At 32.2% G+C, this 20,784-nt stretch overlaps 4 protein-coding genes across 4 annotated transcripts; all 4 read right to left on the reverse strand.

Annotated features, from left to right (window-relative positions):
* Positions 1-1,773: 1,773 nt before the first annotated feature.
* Positions 1,774-3,550, reverse strand: LOC129950475 (uncharacterized). Its single transcript, XM_056062413.1, has 2 exons — positions 3,499-3,550; positions 1,774-3,359 (listed from the first exon to the last, which is right to left on the reverse strand). The coding sequence occupies exons 1-2, from the start codon at positions 3,548-3,550 to the stop codon at positions 1,774-1,776; spliced, it is 1,638 nt and encodes a 545-aa protein (XP_055918388.1).
* Positions 3,551-3,790: 240 nt separating this feature from the next.
* On the reverse strand, positions 3,791-7,030 carry LOC129950476 (uncharacterized). Its single transcript, XM_056062414.1, has one exon. The coding sequence runs from the start codon at positions 7,028-7,030 to the stop codon at positions 3,791-3,793; it is 3,240 nt and encodes a 1,079-aa protein (XP_055918389.1).
* A 4,066-nt stretch (positions 7,031-11,096) lies between these two features.
* LOC129951892 (uncharacterized) lies at positions 11,097-12,104 on the reverse strand. Its single transcript, XM_056064250.1, has 3 exons — positions 11,949-12,104; positions 11,546-11,875; positions 11,097-11,471 (listed from the first exon to the last, which is right to left on the reverse strand). Exons 1-3 carry the CDS (start codon positions 11,997-11,999, stop codon positions 11,178-11,180), a joined length of 675 nt encoding a protein of 224 aa, XP_055920225.1. The 5' UTR covers positions 12,000-12,104; the 3' UTR covers positions 11,097-11,177.
* A 4,382-nt stretch (positions 12,105-16,486) lies between these two features.
* On the reverse strand, positions 16,487-17,456 carry LOC129951733 (uncharacterized). Its single transcript, XM_056064038.1, has 3 exons — positions 17,298-17,456; positions 16,915-17,235; positions 16,487-16,850 (listed from the first exon to the last, which is right to left on the reverse strand). Exons 1-3 carry the CDS (start codon positions 17,346-17,348, stop codon positions 16,644-16,646), a joined length of 579 nt encoding a protein of 192 aa, XP_055920013.1. The 5' UTR covers positions 17,349-17,456; the 3' UTR covers positions 16,487-16,643.
* Between the last annotated feature and the right edge of the window lie 3,328 nt (positions 17,457-20,784).

Below are 20,784 nucleotides of genomic sequence, written 5' to 3' on the forward strand. Positions count from 1 at the left end.
AAACACCCTTTTCAAATCACAATTTAAACCGAAGTGTCCATGGTTCTTGTAGTAACCTCCATCTGACCTTCTTTTTATGAAATTTGTATAACAGTTGGTGATTTTTAATCCCACATTAGATTAATGGTAAGTTGACATTCCGATTGTGGCAGCATCCAACATTCTCCCCCCCCAGTGCACAAGGTAAACGGTCATATCACTTTGGTCGACCATAAGCGTTAAAGAGGTACCAAATGTATTATTTTAGAAAATTACATGCAAAGAGAGATGTGATTAATTATCTTTTCAATTATAATTTATTTTAAACAATATAGGTATGTATCAAATTCATTTACTTCACCAAAACCTATTATAGTTAATAAATTTCAACCTTCGTTTTGCCTTGCATCATGTAAACCCTAACAAAAAGTTAACGTCAGTTTTGTACGACATCCCTGACTTATAATTGCATATTGCAATCGAAGCTTAAGAAAGTTCGATACTCGAGACAACATATGCAGTTTCCTTTCGATTCCGACATTATTTTTCATTCAGGTTTATTTTGTGCAGTACTTATGTATATTTTATTGTTGGTAAAAAAAAATAAAAAAACATAATTATCGCGATCGGTGTGTGTTCCGTTTTCCATTCATTTATTTGTTTGGTAAGTATATGTTAATTGTTCCTTATTATTTTGATATTTCAGTAAGTAATAAATAATTTAATTCAATCTAAAGTGTTTAATTTGTGTACCATAATCTGTGTAATATAATTTATGTGCTATATGTTTGAAATGTTCTTCCGTTATTTCTTACTTTGGATCCTCAATTAACTATGTACATAATGTGTAATTTCTTTTGAAGAGGTTCGCGTCATTGAGATTTTGTCCAGTGTTGTGATTTTAATTTACTTTTAGCTGTGTATATCTTTATATTTCATGCGGCATTATTAATTGAATACCTCCTATTTATTTTGTTTATATGTGAATTATTATACATACATTTGTACATATATTTTGTTTCATTCTTAAACAGGTTGATTGGTGATTATTATAGTTAAGCATAGATAAGCTGCTGATGCCGACGCACGATGGTAAGTTGCAATTATTTTTCGCAATAATGGTTTGAATATATGTATATATGTTTGTTTTCTTTTTCAGGTGTTGTTATGGTTGCCACCTCAGTTAATTTGATGAATTTATTTATGTGAGTTTTATTTTGTTTGTTTTTGATTTTATATTTTATATTTTATATTAATAATTTTAATTAGATTATGTTATGAGTTTATCAATTTTAAATTTATTTTGACTATTTAGTATGTTTTCTCTTTTAGCATTTCTTTAGTGGACTGTATGTGTTGAGTTGAGTTGTAATATATATGTGGGATTGTATTTTGAGCACAAAACACCCCTTTTTTTATTTTGCTTGGGTGGAAGTTGTTTAAATATGTGTTGATAATTAATTTTATATAAATGTGTTGATTATATGATGTATATGTTTTGAGTTTATTTAAATGATTTGTAAATGTGTTTTAAATGTGATTTTAATATAATATAAGATTTTTTCAGTACATTGTAATTTGGCTTAACCGAATTTTGATTGTGTTGAAAATATATGTGTGTGTGCGTGTGTATGTGCGTATATATTTATACATATCTATAGATACATATATACATATATTCTGGTTTGTTTGGATATAATTTTTATCAGTTTCTTATATGTTTGGGTTTAAGTTTTTTTTTCACAAATTTTGCGGTATTTTAATTTTTTTTTTCTTTTCAATTTAAGTTGATCTTTACACTGTTGTGGTTTCTGTATCAATGTTGTTCGATGGGAGTGGGCAGATTTTTGTGATAGGCCTTTTGAATTCGTTGTTCTGGGTTCTTACTTTTACAACGCGGATCAATTCATCTTGTCCTGGATAGGTTTCAACAATCCTTGCTAGGGACCATTGTGACGGTGGAAGTCTTTCATCTCTCAGCAAGACTAAATCTCCGATCTTAGGTTGTTTTTCGATTTTCAACCATTTCGGTCGATTTTGAAGCCTTGTTAAATATTCTCCGCTCCATTCCTTCCAGAATGACTGCAGTAATGCTTGTAGTCGTTTCCATCTGTCCAAGTAGCCTATCTTTTCGGTTGGTAGGTTGGCTTCAGGGACTGTATGCATTGATGTGCCGATCAAAAAGTGCGCTGGTGTTAGGGCGTTAAAATCATCCAAGCTATCTGTAACGGGACAAAGGGGTCTCGAGTTAAGACAAGCTTCTATTTGTGTTAGAAGCGTACTGAGCTCCTCGAATGTTAGGGCTTGGTTTCGGGCAACCCGTTTTAAGTGGTATTTGACTGATTTCACTCCTGCTTCCCATAAACCACCAAAGTGAGGAGAAGCAGGAGGAATAAAGTTCCACTTGGTACCCAATTTACTTAGTGAGTCAGCTATTTCTTTATAATCATGTTTGGCTACATTTAACATCTTTTGAAGTTCGGTATTAGCACCCTTGAAATTAGTACCGCAGTCGCTATAAATATTTGAACATATTCCTCTTCGAGATATAAATCTTCTGAACGCGGCGATAAAGGCTTGAGTTGTGAGATCTGTTACAGCTTCAAGATGAATTGCTTTGGTGGAGAGACATATGAAAATTGCAAAATATCCTTTAAATTTCTTGGAATTTCTTCCTTTCCAAGTTTTAACTTCCAAAGGGCCGGCATAGTCTACACCAGTGTGAGTGAATGGTCGTGACATATTTACTCTGGGTGCAGGAAGGTTTCCCATCAGTTGTTGCATTGATTTGGGTTGATTACTAAAACAAGTGAAGCATTTACTCAACCACTTCTTCACTGTTCTTTTCATATTGAAAATCCAAAATTGATTTCGAATAAAAGCGATTGTTTGCTGGATACCTCCATGTAGGGTTTTCTCATGAGCATCTTCAATGATGAGTTTCGAGAAGTTATGATCTGGTTTCAATGCAATAGGATGCTTTTGATCATATGTAAGATTGGCATTTTGTAGTCGGCCACCAATTCTTATAATACCAGATCGATCAATAAACATGTTTAGAGATTTATTAAGCTTTGTTCTCTTAGTAAGTTCGAGTTCTTTTATGACATCGGGAAACATGAATTGTTGAACACTCCTTATGGTTGTACGCAATGCAATGTCAAGTTCTATGGGTGAAAGAACTGATTTCATTCTTAAAACATCATCCTTTCTTAAATTATAGATAAATCTGTTTACTAAGGCGACGATTCTTAATACCTTGATAAGCTTGGATTTTTTGCAAACTACATCAAGAATGCCATTAGCATCTTTGATGGTGACATGAGTCTTGATTTGTTTCTTTTCTTCTTCAGTTTCTAATTGGGCAGGTTGTTTCGGTACTGAGAAATCCCATTTTTCATGAAAAAAGTGTGGTCCATTCCACCATAGTGTATTGATCTTCAATTTCGATGGAAGGATACCACGAGATATTAAATCAGCTGGGTTTAATTTGGTGGGGATATGTCGCCATATACTTACATTGGTCAAATGGAAGAACTGATCGGGTATAATCGAGAAGTTTTGCCAGCATAACAGCTCCGCAAAGTTCTAATCTTGGTAACGATATTGTGTTTACAGGCGCTACCTTTGTTTTAGAAATGAGCAAATGAGTGTGTATGAGGTTCTGGTTGTCTAATACTCTAAGGTAGACGACGGCTCCATACGCTTTAATTGATGCATCACTGAATCCGTGGAGTTCTATTTGTTTGATGTCAGTTTGAGTGTTTATCCATCTTGGAATGTGTATGTCTTCTAAAATTTCTAACTCTTCTTAAAAAGAGAGCCATTCTTGTTGTAATTCAACTGGAATATTGTCGTCCCATGAGAGGCCCTTCAGCCATAATTGCTGCATGATGATCTTAGCCTTGATAATACAAGGTGCTATCCATCCTAATGGATCAAAAAGACGAGCGATGGTTGAAAGAATGGAACGTTTTGTAACGATATTGTCGAGAACGATCTTTTGGAAAGAAAATGAGTCAGTAGATGGGAACCAACTGATTCCAAGAGTCTTCGTGTGATCCAGAGATCCGAAAGTCAAAGAAACACTTGTTTCTCGATCTTCTTCCGGAATGGATTTCAAAAATTCCCTGTCATTACTCATCCATTTACGAAGATGAAATCCAGCTGAAGATAATAATGTTGAAATTTGATGGTACTTTTCTTTGGCTACCTCTAATGTGTCAGCACCTGAAACTAAATCATCTATGTACATGTCTTCACGGATCATTTGGGCGGCTAGTGGGTATGCTGATTCTTCGTCAGAGGCAAGTTTTTTGAGAGTTCTGTTCGCTAAATATGGAGCTGGAGCAGTACCAAACATCAAAACCTTTACCTTGTAGAGTTTAACTGGTGTTGTTGTATCTTCACGCCAATACAGCATTTGATAATATGCATCATCTGGATGAATGTAGATTTGTCTATACATCTTTTCTATATCAGATGTAAAGGTAATTTTATGTGTTCTCCACCTTAAAACTATTGCTATAATATCTGTTTGTGTCTTAGGTCCAGTCATAAGATGGTCATTCAACGAAATTCCATTCGAAGTTTTAAATGATGCATTGAAGACTACACGCAGTTTTGTGGTTGTACTGGAGTCTTTTATGACGGCATGATGTGGAACGATGTTGTGAAAAGGTGAGTTGTAGATGCTGTCTTGAGTGATATCCACTTCTTCCATTTGGTTAAGTTTGAGATATTCTGCCAGACATTTATTATATTCTTCGTGTAATGTTGGGTTGATAAGTAACTTTTCTTCTTGCTTGTAATACATCCTTAATGCTGTTTGTTGTGTTGATTTTAGCTCTGGCCGTTGATTTGCCTTGAAAGGTAACGATACTTCAAAACGCCCTCCCGGCAACCTCTTGACGTGTTCTAAAAAGTGATTTTCGCACGCTTCATCTTCCTCTGTTTCGGTTTTTTGGTATGGAGATTCCTCAATCTCCCAAAACTTTCGCATTTGTGTGTCTATGTCGACAATTTGTGTGTAGACTTGAATAGAGTTGGGTTTTTCAAGCGGTACTTTTCCTAAAATGATCCAACCAAATTCGGTTTTTTGAGCGATTGGACATATTTGTTCATCATCACGAATGACTTCATTCAAAATTATTTCGCAATAAACGTCATTCCCTAACAAAATATCGATGTTTGATGGTCGATGAAATGTTGGATCGGCTAATTTTAAACCTTGGATATGTTTCCATTTTGTTGAAATAATTTCATGACTTGGTAAAAGCCCTGTTAATGTTTTATATACATAACCTTTTGTCGACATAGTGAAATCTGAATAATTTGAACTTAGGGTAAGTTCAATATAGTTTTGACAAGAACCGCTTTTGTTCTGCCCTAATACCGAAATATCAAATGAAGTATTGTATTTTTTGAGTCGCAAAAGTTGAGATGCTGATTCCGTTATAAACGTAGCTTGTGATCCAGGATCAATCAAAGCTCTTAATTTTATAAAGTTTCCATCAGATGATTTGACTTTTATGATTGCTGTTGCAAGTAGAATTTGTGTATTTTTAAAGTCCTTCAAGTGAAAGCAATTTGATGATGTTGATGGTGGTGGATCGTTTGGATAGAAGGCTGATGCATTTGGATTGAATTCTGTTGATATATGGTGTGCATGTGAGCTGTTTGTGTTATATGTGTTTGGATTTGTGTTGTTGAATGAATTTGTTTTATTGTGTGGCATAGTTCTGGTTTGAGTTTGAGAGATTGTGTTATTTGAATTGGGTGGTAATTGATTAGCTTGAGTGAATGTTTGTCGTTGGTATGTGTTTTGTTGATTGTGTAAGTTGAGTTGGTTTTGTGCGTTACCGAAATGAAGCAATGAATTATGTTGCTTTTGACAAAAATGGCATTTTTTATCACTAGGGCAACTATTTGTCTTATGGCTATATGCCAAGCAGTTAAAACAGTTCCCTAATTGTTTTACAGTTCGTTGCCTTGTGTTGACATCCATTTTTAAAAACTTTGTACATGTTCTTAATGAGTGTGCACCCTTATGGCACAGTTTGCATGAAAAATTTGCTGTTTCAGCATTAACATGAAATACTGTTTTTAATGGTTTTTTATGTGTTGAGGTTGATTTCACATTTTGTTGCTCATCAACCATTTCCAATGTTCGGAATCTTGTCTCTAAGAAATCCGAAAATTCCTTATAAGTGGGTATCTCTTTCTTAGTTCCAAGTGTTGCTTCCCATTTCGTTTGTACTGTTGATGGAAGCTTTTTTAAAAGCATGAAAATGATGATTGCATCCCAATGTTGGACTGGCAGTCCTAGGTTTGTGAGGGCGTGTAAAATTTTGGTTGAATTATCCAACAATTCGCGGATACCTTTCGAATTCTCCTCATGAATTACTGGTAATTCATAAAACAACTTTAACTCGTTATTAACAAGAATTCTCTTAAAATCATACCGTGAATTTAATAATTCCCATGCCTTTTCATAGCTAGCATCATCTACGTTTATATGTTCGAGCAAAATGCCTGCTCCTTCTTTACAGCATGACTTTAAATAATGAAGCTTTTCTATATTTGTTAGTGATTTATTGCTATGGACCAAAGAAACGAATTGATCTCTAAATGAACGCCAATTCTGATATTCACCCGTAAAAGTCGGAGGATTAATTTTGGGTAAGCGTACATCGTGATGCTTATTATCGTCAGATTTTGCAACTGGAGGAACAGCAGGAGGTATTTCTTTCGCTTTCGCCTCTGCAAACTTGTCCAACTCATCTAATAGCATAGATCTGTAGAGCGTATATATCTCATTTGCTTCATTAAACAATTCTTCGGTGCTTTTTACTACATCTTCTTTGACGTCATCACTGCAAATCACTATTTGATATTGGTTTTTTATGTTCACCCAATTGCCTTCAAGGGTTTCGAGACGTGTGGTTACATAATTTTTGGTTCTCCGAGTGGGGCTCACAGTCTTTTTAAAATTTTCAAAATCTTTTGAAATTTGCGTGCAGGTGTGTTTTACGATCTTGGTTGCGTTCATTGTTTGTATTTATAAAACAAATTGTATTTCTATAATTGTAATTATTTCAACAAATAAACGAAAAGTGTACTCACTGTGATTTTGTACTTATTCCAGATAAATGACTGCTTAAAATTGATGGCGCTTTGTGATGGGTTGCGATTGGTGATGGGCAGCGATTGGCGAAGGGTAGCTGTTTGCGATGGGTAGCGATTTGATTACTCTTCAGACGATCGGCGATGGATTGCACGAATTTCTTTATTTTTATAAATTATTTTATCAATGGAAACTTGTTTCAATGTTGTTTGTAATTTTAAAAGTTTAAATATATATTATCAAACGACAAGATGTCGGCACACACTCTTTTAATTTTTGAGGATTTGTGTAGCAAAATTAAGTGTTTATGGTTCGCTTTTTAATAGGCAACGAAGGACCAAAATGTTCTGCACAAAAAGTTTGATTTTGTTATAAAAAATATAAAAGGAAACTCAAAACTTCAAATTTATTAAATTTTTCTTTATTTTAGAAAACACCCTTTTCAAATCACAATTTAAACCGAAGTGTCCATGGTTCTTGTAGTAACCTCCATCTGACCTTCTTTTTATGAAATTTGTATAACAGTTGGTGATTTTTAATCCCACATTAGATTAATGGTAAGTTGACATTCCGATTGTGGCAGCATCCAACACAATATTTACCAACTTTTGTTAAATTTTCTTACGGTTTTTATTTTTGTCAATTCAATTTTTCTCAAAATTTTTTCGAATGTTAAAAACAATATTTCTTATAAGTTAAAATTAGTTTGAAGCCATAATACCAAATTTTTGAAAAGATAATTGAGTTGAAATTGATTTTTCACCAACTTTGAGTAATGTTTTTTTTAGGTTTTTATTTTTTATAAAAAAAATTTCAATTAGATTTTTTTCCAAACTGTACCAAAAGTTGAAAACTTTATTCTTAGTTGCACAAAATTGTTTTGGAGATAAAATCATTTTTATTCGTACAATTTTCGACGTGACAATTTTTTTTAGTTTGTTTGATTTATAAAAAAACCGTTGATTTAATTGTTTTACCAAAAATATATTTGTTTGGTATCACGTTACAGTATTAAATATGAAATTTAATTCAAGTCTTTTGCGAAATTTTTTCGTGAGATACTTAGAGTTAACAAAAATGTTCAACTATTTTTAAATTGCTATGGTAGAAAAAAAACATCCACTGAATTTTCTTGAGAGCCCTTTCTGCATCTTTCTGCATTATTATCCTTATAAGAACATTCTTTTGCAGTGAATATCTCTTCTTATTCTTGAGCTATGAACAACGAAAAAACGTCGCGAACGTACGGACATCTCTTTAAAAATCTTGTATTTTGACTCTAGGGACCTTGAAACGTCGAGAAATGTCAAAATTTTCAATTCGACAAATCGGATAACTTCCTATGGGAAGTTAAAAACTCCAACGTTGATAAATCGAACGATCTTGGAAACAGCACCACAAGCCCATGACGCGAAATAATGCGCTCACCAAAAGTTTCAAAAAAAAAATTAAAAAAAGAATGGATTACAAGAAATGGATTAAAATTATTTTTTTTGTGGAGCTACGCAAAAGACCGTGTTTATTCCAATAAACCTTTAACTCTTGAGCACTTAAAAGACATAATCCATGAAGTTATGGCTGAGATACCGCCCAATATGTGTTAAAAAGTGGCGGTAAATTACCTCAAAAGAATCGATTTTTAAAACTATTTGCGTGGAAGTCAATATGTAGTGTTTACATATGATGCCAACGTTTAAACTTTATAATACAGAAGTATCAGGAAAAAAAATATCTTATATGTGTTTTATTTAGGTTTACTTTTGAAACCACAAATTTTATAACTCTGTATTACAGAATTTATGTAAGCATGTTTTTACCAGTATGATGTATTAATACTTCATATGCTTCTTAATTGTAAATTAAAAAAGAGGCTCGGATGCGACCCACACAGATAACTTCTCATCCCGTCTTTCAATTTGTCTTGCTTAAAAGTTTGTCTATATGCAAACGTATTAATTTTTAACAAGTTTGCGTACTATTTTTTGTAGATTGTACTTTTTATGAAAAAACGGACTGGATTTTTATATAAAAATTAATGAATATCGAAAACAATATTTTCTGTGAAATAAAATAAGTTTGAAGAAAATATTTTTAATTTTTGAAAAGCTATTTGAGCCGAAAGTAAATTTTTACCAAGTTTTAGTATTGTTCTTTTTATAGAGTTTTATTTATTGTAAGAAAAACTGTCAATTCGAATTTTTTAAAAATTTCATCAAATGTTGAAAACAATATTTCTTATATGATAAAATTAGTTTGAAGCAATTATTTAAAATTTTTGAAGAGATATTTGAGTCGAAAATCAATTTTTACCAACTTTTATATATTTTTTTTAGGTTTTTATTTTTTGTACAAAAACCGTCTATTCGATTTTTCTCAAAATTTGTCCTAATGTTGAAAACAATATATCTTATAAGATTAAATTAGTTAGAAGGTAATATCTCAAAGTTTTGAAAAGATATATGAGTCGAAAATCAATTTTTACCAACTTTTATTATTTTTTTTTTAGGTGTTCTTTTTTGTAAAAAAAACTGTCAGTTCGGTTTTTCTCAACATTTTTCAAAATGTTGAAAACAATATTTCTTATAAGATAAAATAAGCTTGAAGCTTAAATTTCAAGTTTTTGAAAAGATATTTGAATCGATATTCAATTTTTACGAACTTTGAGTAATGTTTCTTTTAGATTTTTATTTTTTATAAAAATAAACTGTCAATTCGATTTTTCTCAAAATTTTATCAAATGTCAAAAACATTATTCTTCGTTGCACAAAATTGTTTTAGAGATGAAATCATGTTTCAGTTGTAAAATTTTGGAGGTGACAAATTTTTTTTTCAGTTTTATTGATTAATAAAAAAACCGTTATATTGATTTTTTTTTCAAAAAAATTACATACCTGTTTGGTATCACGTTACAATATATTATATACAATTCAATTCAAGTCTCTAGCGTTTTTGGTTCGTAAGATATTTAGGGTTAACCAAAATGTTCACCTTTTTTTCAAACTGCTATGGTAAAAAACCACCCACGCAATTTTTGTGAGAGTCCTTTCTGCATCTTTCTGCCTTATTTTCTGTATAACAACATTTATTTGAAGTTGATATCTCTTCTGGTTCTTAAGCTATGGAGGACGAAAAAAAACGTTGCGAACGTACGGGCGAACGAACGTTCGTACACACGCACCTACAGACATCTTTCTAAAAATCTTTTATTTCGACTCTAGGGACCTTGAAACGTCGAGAAATGTCAAAATTTTCAATTCGACAAATCGAACCCATTACAATAACATGGGAAGTTAAAAATTAAAGTCCCACCAACAATACTGCATAATTAGTTAAAGGTATACCTCGAAAGATAATAGTTTAATTTTCAATTATTTCATTGAAGTTCCTTTAATAAAAATGTGTCTTAAAACAAAACATGTATTTTGAAATTGTTAAAAAGAAACAAAATTGAAAGAGGAAATTTGTGGTAATATACAAATTAATATTCCATTATTTCCAATCAAAATTCTGCGCAATCTCGAAATTGAATTAAATCGAACTTCTTCTTTCTAAGTTTTGGCATTTTAAAAGGTTTCATAAACATTTTAACTGAAGCAACTTGTCTTGTACGTAGTCCTTAGTGTAAATGAAAAATAATATTTTTAATGGTCTTTAACAAAAATCATTAGCCAAATTAATCTTAAATATCCAAACACATGAAGACTGATTTCTTGAAGCCGTAATTATAAAAAAAATATTAAATTAAAATAAAACTTGCCAAATTTGCACAGAATTGTAAAGAAATAGTTCGGCAGAAGTAGGAACAGTTAAAGGCCACTAAAAATATTTTGGGTTGTTAAAGCAAAAAAGATTATTTTAAAAATTATCGCCGACTCCGAAAAGCCAATTAAAATCCAATCATTTGCACACTTCCGCCATAATACAGCGTAAAAATTACATCTGCCCCAATGTTTTCTTAGTTCGAAAATTGGCACTAATAAAATCAAAAACGTCAAGAAAGAATATTTTTATTGTTTGTTCAGCACCAAGTAGATTTTTATCAGTTCGACCTTAGATCTGTGAGCATTCGAACTTAAAACCTCATGAATTTGTTGGCCCTGAAACTTGGACGTTCATCTTTTTCTTCACTTTCTTCTGCAGGGGCTGCTGTCGATGTAGGTTTTTGTTCACTTTCACCATCCTTATTATTAACACATCTAGTGAATTCGGCATTGGCTTCAGTTGATTGGTCGCTGTATAATGCATAAGCTAGAGTCTTGCAAACATCCTCGGTACTGACAGCATTTTCAATATCCTTCTCCAGTTCACTTTTCTTTGTTGAAGCATCATTTGATACACTTGTTAATGTCTTAGCTTCATCAGAACCCTAAAATTATAAATTATTATATATAAAAATATAAAAATAAAAATTCCAATAGTTTGAAGAAAAAAGAAATATACCTGTTCTTCAAAGCAGGCAAAACTTTCAGTTGGTGTACTCAATGATCCACAAGTGCTGAGTGCACTGCATGAGCTCTCCATGGTCTTACCATAAGACTTAACCAATTTCTTAGCAATTTTATTCAAATCTGCTATTGTGTCTTCCTTTGTTTGATTACAAAAATTCAATTCATTATTGTAAGTGGCTAAGATATCAGTGAGTTTCGTAAGTAATGTTTGGGAACATTCTATCGAAGTTGCTCCTCGGTTCTCTGTCATTAACTTTAACTCTTCCAACAACAATTGATCGTTAACTATGCGCATTTCCTCCTCGTACGTTAAGGAAGCATCCTTGAAATTAATTTTACAACACAATTAGATAAATAAAATATAAAAATTCGATTTATAACTTCGAAATTCTTACGTTCAGTGCGAAAAATCCAGCTAGGATTAAAATACTGCATAGGAATTTCATGATGGTGTTGTGTTGTGTCGTTGTTGTCGTCGATAACTGGAAACGTTTGAAACTGAACGCTTGACTGAAAGCTTAACAGCCTTTTTATACCAATTTTTTGTTGTTGGATTATGGGCCAAAAAAAGTTGTTGTCTAAATTTAAACTTAAAGTACCTATTGTTGAATTATGTAGTATCTACAAAACGATCTCTTTTATTTCTTTTTTTCTTTTTTTTGAGATATAAGATAGGAAGGATATAAGTGCTTAAGAAAGACGCAAAGACATTATCTTATCACTGACCAAATGTAGACCCGCAAATACTAATCAATAATAACAAATAAAGGAGATCGATTCTCAAACACATATACCAAAACATTGAAAACTATTTATAAACACTTTTTGGGGTTCTTAGAACTTTTCCATGATAACCTATGAGCAGACAAAGTAAGGTAATATTGTTATATTTTGTTATTTAAAACAACTGATAACACCTTTAAAAATAGTTTGATATTCTAATTAAATACTACAATACACACATGAACCGTACATACATTAAATTGGACTAGTTGTGTTTATGGTTTCTTAAAGTTTGTAATAGTTCTACACGCAGAAATCCTTACATTTTGCCCGTCATGCCAATGACTCAAATTTTCTACCGTTTTGAAATTACTCATTTCATTTCAAAAAGTGTTAGAAATTCCAAAATTCTGGTTAGAATCAGTTTTAAACAGCCCATTAAGAGAATTTCACTTAAAATTGGGTACAAGTCTCAAGACAACATTTTAAAATTTGAAGTATTTTAAAAGTCGCTAAATCAGCACGAAATAGAATTTATCAGATTCTCCTAGGATGATCTCAGGATGGACAGTGAAGGTGTTTAAGACTGATCTTGCGTTTGGTTGATGATGCAACCAGTTCAACATTTCTGCTATGCTCCGAATCAATTGTAAAAATATTCAAAGTTTTTACTATTTTAACCTTTTCAACAATAATTTTTGGTATATTGATTTTAGGTACCCATTTTCTAAAAATCAACGGTCGACAAAATTACGTTTTTTTCTTTCCCAAAAACACAATACTTTTATAAATGATTTAGATGTTCCAAATGAGAATCTACCCTTTAAACTCAAAAGATTTTTTTACTTTTTAGTATCTTACTAAGTATGTGGTTATTCTCATTAGTCATGAGTCTCTTTTGAAGTTTTAAGAAAACCTTAAATTTGGTAATTTCATAGTTTGGAAAAATACGTTTTAGGCTTAATTTTTAGTGTCACTCAAGTTTTAAAAATACCCCCTTTCAGTGTTTTTATTCATATTTTTTAATATAATTCAAAAATTGTAGGTAGTAGAATTATGAAACTAACAGTTTCGTTAAATGAACAAAGCTTAGTTTGAAACCATTGAGTCTTTTCTGTTAAAAGCCGTTTTTGCATTAATGGTTAGTGTTAATTTCAGTATACGAGTTTTTCTAATATCAACAAGTAATATCTTAAAACCCTTACCGGATACATTAATTTTGAAGCCGGATTTGAATTTAAGTCATTAGCGTTGGAAAAGTACAATTTTATTGCCATCAAAGAAAACCTTGCCCACCAGTGTATTTAACATTCAATAACTGCTCCTAAATTGTATTCTTTTGCTGAGAAACGGATTAGGAAAATTATTTAAGGTTAAAGTAGCCATTTTGATGTTTTACGAATAACTTTAGTAAAATTTTGAGATGTATTGTAGTAAGAAGGTAAAATCGGAGGACGGTGAACATGATTACGGGTAGTTAGATAATTTGTCAATAATAAGCAATCAGTAGTTTCGATAAAAAGTTTGGAGTTTTGTTTAGTTGTAATTTTTTTTTTGGACTTTATACAAAAAAACGAGTAAAAACTTTTTACATTCAAGGTTTTTTTCTTAAAATATATGAGGTTAATTAATCTTTAATAAAACGCAACAAACTAGATTTTGCCATACAATTTGTGGTATGATTTTCCGATCATTCATATTAAGGCCAGTTATAAACGTGTAAATCTTAGAAATTTAAGAAATTAAAGATTAAGATTAAGAAAAAATAAAGGAAATGTTCAAATAAAAAATCTTTGCTTTTTTTATTGCAAATCATTTGATAAGATTCTAATTAGAATGTTTCTTTTTTATATATCTGAAGTGGGAGTATGGTTATTCATTTTGTGATGGTGTGATAGCCATTATCCGTGGAATGGCGTTGCTAAGCCCTGATAGCGTTTTGTTTCTAAATTTTTTGCACTTTGAGAGTAGCAATATACAAACATCTATTTTACTGTTGGAATTTTTGGAAACTCGTCAGATTTCAAAATTCTAAATGTAAGTAATTTCAAAAGGTAAACAGTTCAAAGGTATTGTGCTATATACTTAACAAATGACTGTGTACATGCCTTCAAAATTATTTCTTCTGTATTTGACACTGTTCAACATGAACGATTAAATAAAGATTCAAACTTTAGACCAAAGCAATTTGATATGTTAAGTAAGTGAAAATGTAATAATTCAAAACTACTTATGCCTCCTTTTCTTTTCATAGCGATGGGCAAAGTTCCAAAGTCGTACAATATAAATACAAAATTGATATAGACTTTACCAATGGCACTATTAAGGTGGTCATCCCAAGTAAGAGTGCGATTGAATACTACTCCTAGGTTTCTAGCAGTGCTAACATATTCAATGGTTTCGCAATTAAGTTTGAACTGGGTTTAAGCCCGATAGATCAAAGTTTTTGCGATAGACAGTAAGGGATGTTGATTTGACAGGGTAAAGGCGGAGATTGTTCTTTTTTACCACTGTGAAAGGCGGAGCAGGTCCTCGTTCATTTAAGCTAGGGCATCATTTTTAGTCGCAAAAGGTCGACTTATCAGGAGCTGCAAATTATCAGCATTAAGATGAATTAAACAATGTTTAGCAACTTGAAGTAACTCATTTATGTAAAGTGAGAAGAGGACTGGTCCAAAGATAGATCCCTGTGGCACTCCACTGAAAAGTGGAAGAGTATCCATTGGCCACAACGTATTGTTGCCTTCCGCTGAGATACGAAAGAACAAGCTTACAGAATTCTAAAGAAATGCAATGTAACATTCTTATTTCATTAGTGACAAAAAATTAGGCAGATTTGAAACTACGAAAACTAGACTGACAAGTGCTCAACAGATTGTTTATTGTATGATATTTTTAGATCTGCCCCAGAATAGTTTTTCAAACACCTTCGAAAGAAATGAAAGAATGAAAATTCTGTAGCAGTTCCTGTTTATAATCTTTGCCTTCCTCCATTCTTAAGGAAACTCGGAAATAGTCAATATGCTCTTAAATATGAAGATTATATAGCGCAGTATATATGGAAGCAGAAGTCTCAGGAACTTAGGGTCTATTTGGTCCAGGCCAGTAGCATTGCCTATACAATGTCTTCCTCTTGTATTCTTATAAAAATCAGAGAGCTGTTGATAGCAGTTGGTTCCTCCTCGGTAAGGGAATAAATATGTGAAGAACAGTTTAAGGGCATAGACGTAAACTTATTGTTGAGAGTATCACAATCCACGTACCAACAGGCTTATTAGATTGTTGGCCAATACCGATCTCACTCAGGTTTTTGCATAATTTTTTGCCAGGGGTTAAAGAACCAAGTTTATTTTCATAAAGTCTTTTTGCTGTTCTGACCATTACGACAAATTGATTACGCAGCCTACTATACAATTTGTAGAAGTGCTCCAGGTTAAACCGTCTCCGTTGACTGTAGGCGGGATCTTGTCGTGACATCAGAGCCGAGATGTCACTATTTAGCCAAGGTGGGGCCATATGCCTAATGAGAAGGAATAGAAACATACCTTTCAAAAAGCTGATTGACGTCATGCCGTAAAAACCTGACTTGATCATTTACATTTTGCATATGGTACAGTGAGTTCCATTCTACGCAGTCAAAATCACGCAATAATTCAGATATGTTTAAGTTTTTGAAGTCTCGAAATCGAAAAAATTGTTGATCAACCTGAAATACCTGAAATATATGAGCCGTTTATTTTGGAAGTATTACGGTATAACAAATATCTTAAATATCTCGACTTAAAACAAATGTGACTTATGCCACTTTCAAAATAAACGGCTCATATAGCTTGAAGCATTCTGTCGATTGAGTTCAGATTAAGAAATTAAAGCTTCACTAAGCATTTTTTTAAAAGACAATTCACAAAATTTAAAAGTTTTTTAAAAACGGCTCTGTAGATTTTTAAAAAATGTTCCCTTAATTTGTTGTCTTAAGTTGGCTTATTTAAATATGAAAACATTTATTTTCGAAGCCCTCCAATTGTAACAATTAACATGTTTCGAGACGAATGTTTTTTTTGTCATCCAAACAAAATCAGAAGTTTTTACCGCAGGTACAGAGTGCCTCTAAACAAATTTTAATCAGGAACTAATCTCCAGACTTCTGTGTTATACTCTAAATCTACAATACTAAAAAATAAATTCAAAATAATTGTACACAAAAACGAAATTTGTTTAAATGCTTGAATCTGCTTTTTTATTGAAACTTAGTTGTTAAAAAGTTCACAATAGATAGCAAAATTTGTTGTCAAAGGATTAAAACAATATCATTTATTTAGTTGATGTTTAGTTCTTGGTTAAACCATTGAGATTTTTTGTTGGTTAAATTAATTGCTCTGTGCTGCTTCTTTCTGGTTGACACATTTCTTGAATTCATCTTCCACAGTTTGTGATTTGTCGCTGTAATCATTGTAAGCTAATTGGACGCACACCTTTTTGACACCTTCGGCATTTTCAATGGCTTTGGTCAATTCAACTGCATAAGTTGCAGCTGTAACTGATATCTCTGACAACAATCTAGAGCTCGCCGAAGACTATTTGAGTAAAACAAATAAGTATTAATTAAATAATTTACCATAGCTAAATCGCTATTCTTACCTCTTCTTCAATGCATGCAAGGCCTTCAGAAGGATCAGAATCAGTTTGGCAAGCGCTACTGCATGTGCCTGTGATATTTTTGTTGATTTCTTCAATTTTAGCAGTAGCTTCTTTATTCAGTTCTGCTATTAACGTTTGTTCTGCAGTATCACATTCCTTTAAATTAGTGTTGTAAGTTTCCAAAACAGCAGTTAATTTCTGAAGATATTCTGTCGAACAATCAGATGAGGAGGCCCTGTTGGCTGTCAGTTGCCTTAAGTCGCCCAATATCATTTCGTCTCTGATAAGACGCATTTGATCATCGGATGAGGGGAAGGCATCCTTTTGAAAACATAAAATACATTTTGAGAATAAGATTGAGAATAAATGAAGAAGGTACTTACATTTAGAGCAAAAACTCCAGCAAGGATTAAAATACTGCAAAGGAATTTCATGATGTGGAGTTGTTGTCGTTGGTGTCGTTAACAGGGAATGTTTAGAACTGAACGATTAATTGAACGGGTTTGTGGCTTTTTATACCGATATCAAATCAGATTTGTTTTTGACCAATTTTTCAATTTGAATCCAAAAAAAGAACCCAGCGATGATGATAAGTGAAAATAGCTTTGATTTACTGCTTTCTTATTTTGTTTTTGTTTGGTCTTAAGTCTTTATGCTATAGGAATGGTATTTATATTATCTTATCAAGCTACCATGTACAAGGCATGCGAATATCTCTAATTATTTTTTTGTTTTTATCGTGGAAGAAATCTAGTTTCGATTGAAAACAAGATTGAAATTGAATCCAAAATTAAAGGAGAACTTTTGAATGGGTCTTCAGGAATAATTACTTTTAGAAACGTGCGGTGGAAATAGGTAGTTGATAAAGTTGCAATTTTTAATGAAATTATATTCCTTTGTTTAAATTAATTGATGATTAATAAAGAACATCGATATGATCTTCATGAATTTATTTGTATTCATCATTTAAAGTTGTTGCTCAGAAAGACTTGAATGGTAACATTTTATTGCTGAAGGGTTTTCAACTTCCCAAAGGAAGTTATTGTAATCGGTCTGATTTGTCAAATTGAAAATTTTGACATTTTTAACGTTTCAAGGTCCCAATGTACGTACGTCATTCCGGATACCATTTTCCGTAGTTCATATCTCAAGAACCAGTATAGACATCTTTTATTTTGTTGAACTTAAAGAAATATAGACAGACGAGCACGTAGCACCACCTTACGTGTGGGTATCCCATCCTCTTTTTAAGTTTAAAATCCCATATAAACTACTTAATAAATTATTAAAAATACATGTTTTAAAAGACAAAAAGAGACTTGATTCACTTAAACTTATAACTTCCAATTCTGGCCGTAAGGTGATTTTTCTAAAATGTTTATAAAATACCAATAACAAAATTTTGCGTAAGATAAGCAAAGTAGTGAATATATTTCTTTCTTTGCAAAATACTTGAGTCGAAAACTATTTTTTATCAGTTTTTTGTCGTTTGTCGTTTTTTTAAGTTTTTCGTTCAATTGTAAAAAAAAGTTCCCAATTAGGTTTTTCTAAAAACTTAAAAACAAAATTTTGTATGTAATAAAACATATTTTATCTCACATCTGTTTTTGTGTACGAGATATTTTAGTCGAAATTTTTTAGTAAAATATTGTTAAGTTTTTTCAATTTAGAAAAATAAGAGTTAAGTTTTTTCAATTTATAAAAATATGAATTCATAGGTTATTTTTTGAACTTAGGTATAACAATTTGGTATCATGTTCTAATGATAAATCTTAAATTTAATTGAATTAACAGACATTATTGGTTAGGTTTTTGAAATTAATCAAATTTTTCAATTTTTTTTCACACACAGACATTTTCCTTAAAACCTTTGATTAGGACTGCAGACCATGAAACGTCCAGAAATATCGGAGACTTCAAATCTAGAAATTGGTACCGTTAAAATATCTTTTTATGGGAAGCTAACAAAAATATTCAATATGATAAATTGGAGGTCCCAACCGGAAGATAGCGAAACAAAAAGGAGAAAATAAAAAGACTTATTTTCAAAAGCTCCAAAATTTTATTGTAAATTACTGCAAATTGGTTATATTATGATCAGTCCATATGTGTACGTAGAATATAGTGACCGGAGGCCTCTTTCATAAAAATTGACAATTGCGACAGTTGAAAATTTGTTAAGTAACAACTTGTTAAAGGTTGGATCCAGACTTTAATCAGGGGAGGTGGGGGGTCGTGGGAGTCACACACTTAACATCAGTCTACGACTAACTTCTCTCCGAGCCTGTCAGAGATTATCTTCTAAAATGTCTAAGATCTGTGCTAAGTGCAATCTTGCTATAAAGCGTTCGAAAACTTGTGAATCCGTCGAGTGCGGTTTTTACTGTGGTCGTCATTTTCACAAAAATTGTGTAGAGTTATCTGAAGAAAATCTTAACTCATTAACTAATCGAAATTTGTTTTGGAAATGTGATTCTTGTTTGAACATTAACTTCTCAGCATTCATCAATAATTTCCATAATCTTTCTTTAAGTGTTAGTGATATCAAAAATGATCTCAGTGCTCTCAAGTCATTGTTTGCAATCAATTCCCCCCCACGTAAAACCGCAAAAAAAAATTGTAAAAACTCTGAGAGAGTCACCGACTCATCCTCAATCACATCATTTAATTTGGACTCTCAAAATCTTGTCCTACCAACTCCATCCCTTAACATACCTCGGGAAACAGATTTATCTCAACAAGCTTCAAATTTGTCTTCATCTTCTTCTCAAATTAACCCTGATTTATCAAAACCGACAGTAGCTGAATCTCAACTTACTCTTATCAAGGATAACTCTGAATGGATTCAAGTGTGTGATAAAAAAAAAATCTCAAACTCGTCAATTAAAAACACTCTAATCGGAACGGACTCTTCAACTTCCCTTTGTGCTTTACCAGAATACAAGTGGATTTATTTATCTAAATTTAGCAAAGACACTAAACCCGATGATATAATTAATCATATTTCACAAAAAACAAACATTTCGCCTTCTAATTTTAAATGCTATGCGTTAGTGAAAAAAGAAACTGATTTGACAACTCTGAAGTTTATAACTTTTAAATTGGGAGTTCCAGCTTTTAAATATTCAGTTGTCATGGATCCATCTATTTGGCCATGTTTTATCCGCATAAAAAAATTTGTCTTGCGAGAAATCAGTAATATCAACAATAATATCAATAATATACTGTCGCTCAATTCTACTCATGCAAATACACCTCAGCATACTAAACCATCGTCGTCGTCGTCATCTTCATCAAAACCATCTCAGCCGTTACCAGCACCGGCATTGCAACCATCTACCTCGGGTGCGGCGACGTCGCCGTCGTCGTCATTGTTAACCATACAACCATTACAACAGCCGCCTCTCAATTGACAATCATCATCGTCTCTTCATTGTTCGCATTCTTACTCGTTTTCTCACACGGATAAATGTATTAATAATAATCAGCTATTCGGGTATTAGCAAAACGTTGGTGGGATGCGCACAAAATTACAAAACATTTTCTTGTCTTTGTCATCTTCTCAATTCACTTTCATTGCTCTCACAGAAACTTGGCTAGCAAAAACTCATCACAATGTAGAAATTTGCAACAACAATTATTCCATTTTTCGCAAAGATCGCTGTCCGCAAACAACTGGATTAGAAAGAGGAGGAGGGGTTTTACTAGCAGTGAACTCTTTATACTCTTGTATTGAATTAGAATTGCCGTCTTCTCGTTCTTTTGATTTATATGATATAGACCAAATAATAATTAAAATCAATTTTAATAAAAATTATGTATTGATTGTCATTGTAAGTTATATACCGCCAAAAAGTTCACTCGATCTCT

The sequence above is a fragment of the Eupeodes corollae genome, chromosome 3, assembly GCF_945859685.1.
Source record: "Eupeodes corollae chromosome 3, idEupCoro1.1, whole genome shotgun sequence".
Classification (NCBI taxonomy): domain Eukaryota; kingdom Metazoa; phylum Arthropoda; class Insecta; order Diptera; family Syrphidae; genus Eupeodes; species Eupeodes corollae.

Bases quoted from the DNA above. Each gene is read 5' to 3' on its own strand.
- LOC129950475 (XM_056062413.1), bottom strand. From the start codon at position 3,550: ATGCTGGCAAAACTTCTCGATTATACCCGATCAGTTCTTCCATTTGAC. The intron at 3,360-3,498 runs GTAAGTATATGG...GGGATTTCTCAG, and splicing joins AGTTCTTCCATTTGACCAAT to TACCGAAACAACCTGCCCAA.
- LOC129950476 (XM_056062414.1), bottom strand. From the start codon at position 7,030: ATGAACGCAACCAAGATCGTAAAACACACCTGCACGCAAATTTCAAAA.
- LOC129951892 (XM_056064250.1), bottom strand. From the start codon at position 11,999: ATGAAATTCCTATGCAGTATTTTAATCCTAGCTGGATTTTTCGCACTG. The intron at 11,876-11,948 runs GTAAGAATTTCG...ATTAATTTCAAG, and splicing joins CTGGATTTTTCGCACTGAAC to GATGCTTCCTTAACGTACGA. The intron at 11,472-11,545 runs GTATATTTCTTT...TTATAATTTTAG, and splicing joins TTGCCTGCTTTGAAGAACAG to GGTTCTGATGAAGCTAAGAC.
- LOC129951733 (XM_056064038.1), bottom strand. From the start codon at position 17,348: ATGAAATTCCTTTGCAGTATTTTAATCCTTGCTGGAGTTTTTGCTCTA. The intron at 17,236-17,297 runs GTAAGTACCTTC...TGTTTTCAAAAG, and splicing joins CTGGAGTTTTTGCTCTAAAT to GATGCCTTCCCCTCATCCGA. The intron at 16,851-16,914 runs GTAAGAATAGCG...TTACTCAAATAG, and splicing joins TTGCATGCATTGAAGAAGAG to TCTTCGGCGAGCTCTAGATT.